At 27.6% G+C, this 11464-nt stretch overlaps 1 protein-coding gene across 2 annotated transcripts; it reads left to right on the forward strand.

Moving 5' to 3' along the window:
• The first annotated feature begins 6313 nt into the window (after window positions 1-6313).
• Window positions 6314-10555, forward strand: LOC100163984 (RING finger and transmembrane domain-containing protein 2). Of its 2 annotated transcripts, none has more exons than XM_029487248.1 (8): window positions 6314-6683; window positions 6749-7060; window positions 7118-7312; window positions 8202-8321; window positions 8389-8608; window positions 8716-8869; window positions 8955-9170; window positions 9758-10555. In XM_029487248.1, exons 1-8 carry the CDS (start codon window positions 6638-6640, stop codon window positions 9989-9991), a joined length of 1497 nt encoding a protein of 498 aa, XP_029343108.1. In that variant the 5' UTR covers window positions 6314-6637; the 3' UTR covers window positions 9992-10555. The 2 variants fall into 2 exon arrangements, with proteins under 2 accessions (XP_029343108.1, XP_001945914.2); XM_001945879.5 differs by having other exon boundaries at window positions 6366-6683; window positions 8431-8608.
• Window positions 10556-11464: the final 909 nt, after the last annotated feature.

The following is an 11464-nucleotide window of genomic DNA, read 5'->3' on the forward strand; positions in this document are numbered from 1 at the left end:
ATTTAATATAATAACATACATGAATAATATATTTTTATTTTATGTATATCGTATATGTATATGTATGTACGCAAACAAATGTATTTAATGTAAGTAAGTCTTAAAGAAAATATAATTCGTTTTTATTTTATTGATATTGTACAAGTTAGTTATAAGTACAGTTAAAACATAACTACCTAATAATTATTACTTATGATTTAATATTTTGTTATATACCTAATCAATACGCAATTTAAATTCTGGAGAAGTAGGTGCTAGAGTTCAGGAGTTAAATTTTTCAAGGGATTAAAAAATAATAAAAAATATGATAAACTTGCATGTACATTTAATTAAATTAATAATATGGGGTAGTATAAGCCATTAGGTAATTAATTTATTGTCACACAATATACGTAATAAATTCAAAATTTCTAATTAATAATAATTGATGTCTATATGAAATGGTCGAAACAGTATAGAGTCAACAGAGATCACGGTACCCTTTGCCATATTTTAAACCAATTTTAAGCCCTACTTGGTACATACTATACTATATACGTATCTATGTAAGTATACATATCATGATACAAAATATTGAATAGGTAGGTGTAGGTAGCTAGTACCTACGTAAATTGTTTGTTCTATCAATTATCATAATACCTATATAGGTATATATAAGTAGGTACAACGTGGCTGGTTTAACCTTCAACGAGGCTCGTTGATAAACTAAAAATTACAACACATGAATACATGATGCAATAGTAAGTATCTATTAATGTTGTTGGAGCACATTTGCGTTTATGCAAGGTTTTGACAATTACTATTTTACTATATTGTACCCACATTGCATATAACATATACTATGTAGTATATACCTAGGTGCTCATTTTAAGTTTCCAACGAACATACTGTACTATTAAAGTGCCATATAGGTATAGCCTAAAAGGTAGGTACATTTATGTTACGATATATGTGCACACATGTGTAATTAATGTTGCGGTTGTTGTATTTTTATACTCATTATTATATATTTAATCGATATTTAGTTACTAACTGTAGGCTTACAGTATCATAGTTCAATATTTATTTGATTATAGCTATAGGTACCTACCTGTACATAGATATAATATATAGTTACTCTTACATATAATATATGATGCAACGATTATTATTTATATTATAGAATAATAAAGTTATACAAAAAACCTAAAAAGCAGATTATTGTTGTTTTACGTATTACCATTGAGTATAGATATTATATACTCAATAGTATTACCTTTTATTTTACTATTTTAGTGTCTATATATTATGACTATATTCTATAATACTTATACACTTATACAGTTATACTTATATGGCCATATGGGTATCAGGATATGATTCTATATATGATGACATAATTAAACCTATACATATTTTATTGTAATAAATGCATTAACATTATGCAACATGGTTTAACTCTTTATGGCATGGCAGGTTACAATATATCCCACAATGGCGCTAGTAGTTCGGCCGAACGAACAATCTTTCGTTCGGTAATTATATGTATATCGTCGCCATCGTGCAAAAAGTGACCAAGTGAAATAATATAGCCAAATAGTTACCATAGTCCTCCTTCAACTATAGAAAAAACGACCAAGTGAAAATGTTAAATATATACCAAGTATAATGTAATTATTATTACTATTATTATTATTACTCTTTATGGTTATGATAATCGATGTAGCTAGTTATTGATTAATTGATAAGTAAATATTATAATACAGGTTTACATAAGTTGTTTGCATGGGTAGTTTTTTGAGCAGTTACTATATGTAGCCTATATTTTACGCTATTTGCTATAATGACTATTGCCTATAAGTACGAGATACGAGTTCTGTGTTTTGTTGGTTTTGCAGTTGTTTAAAATTTCAGAATTTTATTATTTACTTATAGCTTAATATATATGCATATTATTTATATTTAGTTAAGCAAATAAAGGTAAATAGAACAGATGGAAGAAATACAAATTAATTACAGAAAAACAGTATTTTTTTTTAACTACCTATTTATTTATTTTTAAAGTTATACACGTATATTAATAATTTCATTCTACCGGCCACTGAGTATATTTTTTAACGATGCATAAATGTATATTAATTTATAAGAGAAATAGAGGGAGAGAGAGAGAGAAAGTATCATTATAATTTGTCAATTTAAATTTGTTACAGCAGTTCAACAGTTGAAAGTCCATCGGTGATGATTAGGTTGAAATAATTTATAGCTGTGGGCTAGGTGCTTATTATTATTTTTTTTTAATGTAGGTTACATTTTAATATACGATCATACATTTGACTTATCTGTAGGGCTTTGACCCTGTAAACAATCACGACTAATTTTCGTTGTTATTGTATATTGGCTGTGACTGTATATAATAATATTATAGTCTGTAGGTACCTACTCTATATGTGGCTATGTACTATGTATTATTTTAGTAATTCGTATTTTGTATAGTAACTTATATAGGTCTTAGCTATTAATTTAGGACCTAGCGGCTAGCACATATATAATATTATATTAGATTCTGAGCAAAGTGATGAATGTATATCGGTTTTTTTTTTATGTCTGCCATAAATTTTTGAAGTAGTAAAAAGCTCCAATATTTAACATTGAACGAAGTTTTTTCTTCTAGAAGGGTAAATAAAAACGAGAATATTTACGGCATTTTTTGCTAAACCTGCAATCTTTGACATAATTTATTGTAATTTTCGTAGCTGAGTTGTAAAATGTGATACAAGTTTCCTGTTACTGCAACATACAAGCATCAAATAACTAAATACATATAATGCACAATTGTTTTTACGTTTCAAGTTTAAATATTGACAAAATTAGATATTCACATGAAAAATAACGTAAATAACATGTATACATTATTCTACAGTACCTACTTACGTCCTTTGGCGTAATTAGGAATTTGTTTTAGCCTTTTAGGGTGGGATTGACATTTTTTTACACACAAAATACAAAATACTAAATAAATAAATAAATAAATAAAATAAATATAATAAATACTAAATTTTCAAGTACAGTGTTGAATGATAGCTGGAAATACTATTTTATCAAAAATCCTAAAACTAACATATTATACACACAATTATTGAATTTTGCTTTTATAATTCTACACAATTTAGTACACCTATACAATATAATAAATTCTTCAAAATGTAAATATTTTATATATTAAAATTAAATAATAATTATTAAAATATTAAAATGATTTTGTTTGTAATATAATATAATGTACTTAAGTACATTAAAAAAAAAAGAAACTAAGTTTCTTGTTTATATAAATTAAGGCTCTGGGGCGGGATCTATACCCTTAATTATCACCCCTGTTTAAGTCGTTATAGGTATATTAGGTAAACTATAGGTAATTATTATTACTAATTAATTACTATAGGCAAATCTTAATAACAGCTTTTAATGTTATATTACATAATATTATTATGTAATATAGGTAAGTAAACGATTTATTTTTAGTAAAAATAATTACAAATAGGCATAGCAATCTGAATACCTATAGGCTATAGGCTATAGGCAATATGATTAGGTATGTATAATACAACACTATAGACCACAGTGACATATAGATATACGTTTTGTATAAGAGCCCAGAGGGGATTAATGGAAAAGAATTTAAAAACCTAACCTCTAGATAATATTATTATATACAAAAATTAAGTGGTTTAAGGTGTTTGTAATACTCTATAAAAAAAAGTAATTTGTGTACGAAAAAATAACTTTAGGAGTGACTTAATAGTTAATCCCCCCCCCCCAAATCCACATCAACTATTATGCACGCGCTTTTGACAGGGCGAAAGTTCTGTCATGCCATTGTGACAGCAACTATCATAATATATGTGCCTACTCCTCACTGTGGCAGTATCTTTAGACTATCATGTTGTTAGTTGTTATAATTCCAATTATCGTCCAAGGCAAAAAAAGATTTGCAGTAAATAAATCCTAAGCCTAGAAAGTCTGATGTAAAAAAGTCCGGTATATATTATTATGTATACCTATACATAACAATATTTTAAATAATTTATTTAAAAAAAATTCAATGATTATAATTACTATTAGTATTATTATTCAAAAATCGAAATTATTTTTTCATACAAAAACAATACATAATAAGTAATAAATTATAATGATTTCTCAGTTTAATTAAACGTCATACAATATATAATATATTTAAAATATCACAAAATAAGTTTAAATATTATGACCAACTTTTTCTAAAAATTCTTTAATTGTAATTGAATGATTATCTATTCTTTGGCATAACGTAACCACTAAACACTCGGATATGTGTTGAATTTTGTTTTTTTTTCCACCTCACCCATAATGTTGATAGATAATTTCGCCTTATTCTAATCTAATTTTGGGATGAGTGTCCAAATAGTCGGATAACTGTGGCCAACTAAATGACTAAAGCTGTTATTTCACGATTCGCATATATTATTATTCGTTCAATGGTAACTATTAATCGTTGTTTTATGTACATTCCAAGTATCCACAGTCGGAGGAAAAATTGGACTTATATTTTTAAATATAAATTTGTTACCAACCCCTACTTTTCTAAGTAGTCCATTTTCGTAGGTTGCATCAAAATAATTTAAAAGATCTTCTCTTTCAGTAGAAACAATTGTAAGCCATTCTGTTGAAAACATGTTTAAGAGGAAGAAATGTAAGACCGTCCAACATTCCCGATATTGCTTTGATATTGCCGATATTGGTACCTAAAAAACTATTTATTAATTTCGTCGGGTAAATCATTTAGTTACAATTTATAATAGTACTAATTGGAACGTTTGATTGTGCATCGCATTACCTTTTATCTCATTACACGTACCGGACTTTTTTATTCGGTTTTTTTTTCTATGACTTTTACCTCAGACTTTTTGATAGTCTAACTATTTTACTTTAACATTATTTAACTATACATAACCGTGGATCCGGGAGTTGTGATGGCAAATTCGCAATTTATTACATTATTATAGATTATAGAGTATATAGTTGCACCTACTTTATACTTAATCAAATGTTTATAACGTCGCTCATAGGTAAGTGCACATTGGTTTCAGGGATAATATAATTTATGAGATTATAGGTAGGTAGGTACTCATATACCTATAATCCAGCCCATTACCAATAGTAAATTTAAAAAATAGGGTTTTTGGTGTACATTTTTTAGAAAGGTTGTGCGGTTTTATAGTATATTATTACATGCTAATTAATAATTATTAACGAAAAATATATAATTTAGTTTTTTAAATTTGTTGTTAGTGGTGGGGGGGGGGAGTGCCGAGTGCGGCTGTAGAAATACTGTACAGATTTTCTAAAAGGTATATAAAAATTGTTTATAACTATAATGTGTATTGTATAATGTACATTGTGTATATAATTTGCGGAAATATACATTTGCATGGAGGTAAAATGATTCAATATTTGGCGGCCGGGGCTGTCCAACAAAATGTTTAGGGGCAGCATATTATGCTGCATCTGCTGCCCCTGTACGCAAGTCTATGTTCTTACTATGTATCATATATTTTTATATATTACATTATTATTAAGTGTACAATACCTATAAATAAATATAACTAAATTGTTTAATGAATATGAACAATGTAATATAATATATATTTTACTGACACCTCCAGACCTGAATTGAAATTTCTGACCACGTACATATTAGGTTGGTATTTTGTTTGATATTTGTTTGATAAGTTTGCAAAATTTGTTCAATGTTCTTACAGAATTTAATCACATTTTTGTATCAAGGGGCTGTATACATTTTTTGCCGGACCTCCCCCAATCAAAAATTGTAATTGTTATTTTTTCTATGTTATTATTTGGAACGCTATTGTTTGAATTTGATTGAGTTTTTCATACTTTTTTTGATCCGAAAAAAAAGGATACCGGGAAGATCCGGCCTATACATTATTCCCCTTGTATACAACACTGAAGTCTGAACACAACATTTTTAAAAATATAGGTTGACAGTCTTTGTTCAGAATCATAATAATGATTATGATTTATCAATTAATTCAAACTTATCACATCCATTAGTTATCAATTGTGATACATTGACCTACACAATGACTAGCTGGTAGTCGGAGGTACCCTCAAGTACTCAACTATTGACAATTACTATACAGTAGAGCTAGTTCTGCGGTTTTTTAACTCTTTTTTCGTATTTAAATCAGTAAAGTAGGTATGTAAAACTGCAAAAGCCTGTTTGATATTTTGATTCTGTGTGTTTTTGTTTCTTTTTATTCAAATAACCTTGGTTGATTAAAATCTAAGAAAAAACATATGTGTATGAGTAAACATGACTAATATAATTGATAAGAAAAAAATTGTAATAATGATGTCATAAACTTTTACACTCATGATTGACGAGCAAACGTATTTTAAAGTCATTCTATTATGTTATTTAATTTTATTCAGACGTTCTGACGTTCAATTTACAATCTAATAATCCCGAATATGTATGTATTGGGTGGTACGTAATTGTTTTTTCTATGGTGTAACAAATAATAAAATGAGACTCATAAATTAGATGAAATAAATAATAATATTTTAACTACAATTATTGCTTATGTTTTAACTTTTAACAATGTCCAATTTAAATGATGAACCTGGAACTGCAGCGTCTGATAATGGTAATCGTCAATAAGTTTGTCTGTATATATTGTCAAATGTCTTTACGTTCACAAATCGGAAACAGATAGTAGAGCGGCCGTGCCAGTTGCTAGTCGTCGTATGAGCCTTGCGGCTGATCTTATGATGCACATAGAGCGTAGAGCAGCTGAAGGTTCAGCCATGTTTCGAAGCAATGTGCACAACGTAGTTGAAGAACTGCGACCAATAATTACAGTGGCACGCCACCCCGATCCTGGGTCACCACAACCGCTTGGTCCCAGTTCATCTGTACGCCTGAGTTTGCCTACCTGGTTGAATTTGAACACCAACAATGCTCACTTACCTCTATCTCCACCCAGTATAACAGAAACAGAAGACCAAAACTTCATAACTGCAGGTATCATCAGTATAATATTGACTTATTAAGAATCATTTATCCTATTGAATTTTATAGGGGAGGTTAGACCGGCTGCAACAACTCCAGTATCACAAAGACTGCCTTTGACTACTCAAAGATCACATGCTGAACCAAACAATGATGTAGCAATAGATATGAATTTATCGAGCTCAGATTTAAACGTAGAACAGCTGCCTCAAAGTCCAGGAGGATCTTCACTTAATGGATCTAATAACAATAACAACGAAAACCGTAAGTTATTTGGATTATAAGTTAATTCTAATAATACTTATTAATGTATTTTAAATCTTAAGTAATATACCTTCTTAATATTAGTATATTCAATATTGTTTAGTTAATTTTTAATAACAACTCGATTATTTAGTGTTTTTTTTTATACTAAGTAGTTACATCCATAATAATGTTATGTTAATTACTACTATAAATTACATTTGTACTCTATAAATGGTACCTAGGTATGTGATTCAAAATATTTCTTTTTTTTATTAATTTGAAATATTTTTTATTGTTTATTTTGTTTCTACAATATATATTAACTTTTTAAGTACTTAAATGCTTAAATATTTCCAAAGTTTTTATAGAATACTTATATAAATATTTAAAATGGGAAATAAGAAATATTTAGAAATACAAAATTGTTCAATATAAAATTATACAATAAAAACAGCATGCTTTCAGATGTAGACAATTTAGTAAATATTACCTACTGAAACAAAAATATAAAATTTGTTTTTAAGTATTGTTATTTAAATTTATTAGTAATTAATTATTTGTTGTTACACACTAATAATACATTTGAGTTGAATAATTAGTAATTAATGTAACATTGTATACATTAAACAACCTATACAACATAATATTATAAAGATTATATTGTAGCAGTTGTATACTCTGTTACTATTTGTATATATTTATAATTGTATACACGATTAAAATATTTCCAGTAGACTTTTTTTCAAATACTATTAAACTTAATAGTTGACATGATTACATTTACAATATTCCATTAAAAATTATTTAGTTTAAACCCTAATTTTTCTGAAAAAAATTTAGATTTAGTAATAACACAATTTTAGTACTTTCTTATATTTCATTAACATTGAATTGTAATGTTTTCCAGAAAGCGAAGACGATGTACTTCGGCACAACCCAGAAATCGCTCAAATGCTGAGTGTAGCTCTTAAATACATTCCGTTCTTATTGATACTTTTATCAAAAGCTGTATTCGACCATATTCCAGGTAAATTAAACAGCTACTCTGTTCAACTGTTTGTGTAAGCATAACTAAAAAGATATATGGCCTGAAGGTTCGACTAACGAACGTGCTTGTATGTATCTTGTGTTTACAGCTATTCTGCTCTTTTTGGTGCTCTTTATTTCATTTCGTTACTTCAACAATGTGGTAAAGCGTGAGGTGGCCAAACAATCACAGCGCAGTATTGGCTTTTTGCTGTTTGCTATTTGTCATATGGCCATGTCTGTATTTCTATTCTACTTCTTCTACACCGACATGAACTTACACTTTGGGTAATTATAATTCATATAAAAACTAAATCTTAAATAGTAATTTATTATTAGGATTTAAGAAACTCAATGTTTATAGTAAAATTGATGTATTATTTCTATATTTCTAGGTTAATATTTATTCCTCCTTTCACACAGTCATTGACAATTAGCAATCTATTATGGTCAATAGCAGTGGATGATTACATTTTAAAATTAATAACAATCATTTTTAAAATAATAATTATCATGATGCCAATAAAAGTTTTACCAATCATTAAACGAGTATGTATATTCTTATATTATTAGTTATAATAGGTGAATTATTACTATTTTAAATAAATAAATGTATTCTTATACTTTTGTTTAGGGAAAAGTATACCTGTTCATTGAAGCTACATCTCAATTATATCGGTGTTGTGTGCCGATCCAACCTTGGTTGTATTACATGTTAGAATCTTATCAGGGTCCGAAAAAGGTGATTGGAGTCTTTTTATCTGCTGCTTACATGGTGTCAAAAGGTACCGATTTAATGGGTTGTGTGAAACTATGGTGGACAGCCTCATATAAATTACTTCAGAATGTGGTAAGATAATTAATATGGTTATATCATTGTTTTGGTGATTTTGGTTGCATTCTAAATAATTAATTATTATTAAATTTATACTGAAACCAAGCTCTTACAAATTATTATAAAGTCAATATATTCAAGTTGTAAATGTTTCGTTCAGTCATACAAACTAAGTATTCAAAATTTTAAAGTTTTTATAGTGCATAATCTTATAGATATTATAGAAATAAAAAATATCAATTACTTTTATTTTTTTCTTGAGACTATCCAGACAATTTAGTACTTATTCTTATTAAAAATAATTAGTATTTGTTGGAAAATAACAATTTTGCGAATTTGCAATGATTTTCTACTTTGCCTATTGTATTTTATAGAGTGGTAGGAATGAAATACATAATGATTCAAATATTTTACTTTGTCCAACTAAATATTATTTTTAAAATATTATAGGAAAATTAAATTTGTATTTTCTATTAATCAGTAATGCTGTTTATTTAGAGAATGTCAACGCAATATTAGTTTTCTCTCTGTGACATGTGCAACATTGATTAAATTAATTCACGTACAATTTTTACCTAACAAAATCTTATTGCAAATTTTAGGCATTGGGTACAGCACCGAGTAAAGAGCAGCTGACTATAGCTGGCAACAATTGTCCAATATGCCATGACGAGTATGCTACACCTGTTTTGTTGCAATGCCAACATATATTCTGTGAAGCTTGCGTGGCCAAATGGTTTGATCGTGAGCAAACATGTCCACTATGTCGGGCAAAACTTGTCGATGACCCTGCGTGGCGAGATGGTTCTACGACTAATTTTATACAACTCTTTTAACATTTAAATGCGATACCCTATAACCAATTAAAACGCTTTTTATGTTGTTCTTTCTCCTCTTATTTATTGTTTTATAATTATTTTTCTCAATACCTACCAATTGTTTATACTTTATAGGAGATAATTTAGTCATTAAATTTTTCTACTTTATTTTATTTTTAACGCATAAAAATATTTGTCTGTGATAGATGTCCATTATGATTTAAAGATAAATGTGTATTTGTTAAGCTATTTAAACATCATTATAGAAATGTTTCTTAATTTTATCGACTAATTATAGCTATAATTATGTTTGAAACAAATTGAAAATGTGAAAAAATGTTGGTGGTTAGAAAATGATTTACCAGTTCATATAATATATAATATTGTGTATATTTTGTTTGTGGTATGAGCTTGTTGCAAAATAATATGCTTCAGAAACTTAACATATAGTATTGGTCTCAAATAACCACAAAAAACTCTACAGTTTATGTTTGTTAAAAACAAAATGTATTCTTTATTTAATATTATTGTGTTATTCGTTGTTAAGAATTCGGATAAATAAAAATGTTTTAATTTTGTTAATTTTCTCAATGTAAATATTAAATAAACGCTGAATAATATACAACTCGGGAGCATATAATATAACTAAAGATGGTGGACAATAAGTACATTAATTGTTTATTATAATGTTATGGGCCCGCCTACCATTACATTTTAAGGACTATCTTATAGATTTAACCATTGGCTTTATCGTTGCGTTAGTTGTATATCATTTAATGATATTAGTGATCAACATAAAAATATTCCACTATTCTCATTCATTTTTAGATTAATGTATTGATTTTACAAAAATATGAGTTCTTTCTTTTTGTTTGTCATCACCGTTAAGGACAGTAAAAATTCTTCAATTTTCTTCAACAGCATCTTTTCTGGTAGGAAAGTGAATCTAATAAACAAAAAATTAAGGAAAAACTGAGATTCTTACGCAAAATATTGATTTTGTTTTTTAGTGTAGATCGAGAAAAATATGAAAAACAACCAAAATGCCAGACAAAAGTGTAAAGCTTGTGGTGTTTGATGGATTTTATTTTAGAAAACAGATTTTAATTTGTATTCTAGTCTTCTAGAAGGATTGAGGCAATTTTTGATATTGGAAAAATTGAACACATACTTAAAACAAAGGAATGTATGGTACTTTTTATTATTAATATTTTAATAATTAATTTTAATATCTAAAATTGCTTCGATCGTAACCTAAAAGACCATAGGACAAATTATAATAATAAGCCTCGTAATTTTGTCTGGCTTATTAAAACGCGTTGTGTTCATTTTGATCACAATAATATCATAACATTAGTAAATGTCATACAGTCATACTTAGTAATATTATTGACTGTCTTCGCTCAGAATCGTTATTCGTATAAAATTATGACTGTATTAAAATTTAACATATCCATTACAGCGATTCTAAACACCTAATTATCACCTATA

Source organism: Acyrthosiphon pisum, chromosome A1 (assembly GCF_005508785.2).
Source record: "Acyrthosiphon pisum isolate AL4f chromosome A1, pea_aphid_22Mar2018_4r6ur, whole genome shotgun sequence".
NCBI classification, from domain to species: Eukaryota; Metazoa; Arthropoda; class Insecta; order Hemiptera; family Aphididae; genus Acyrthosiphon; species Acyrthosiphon pisum.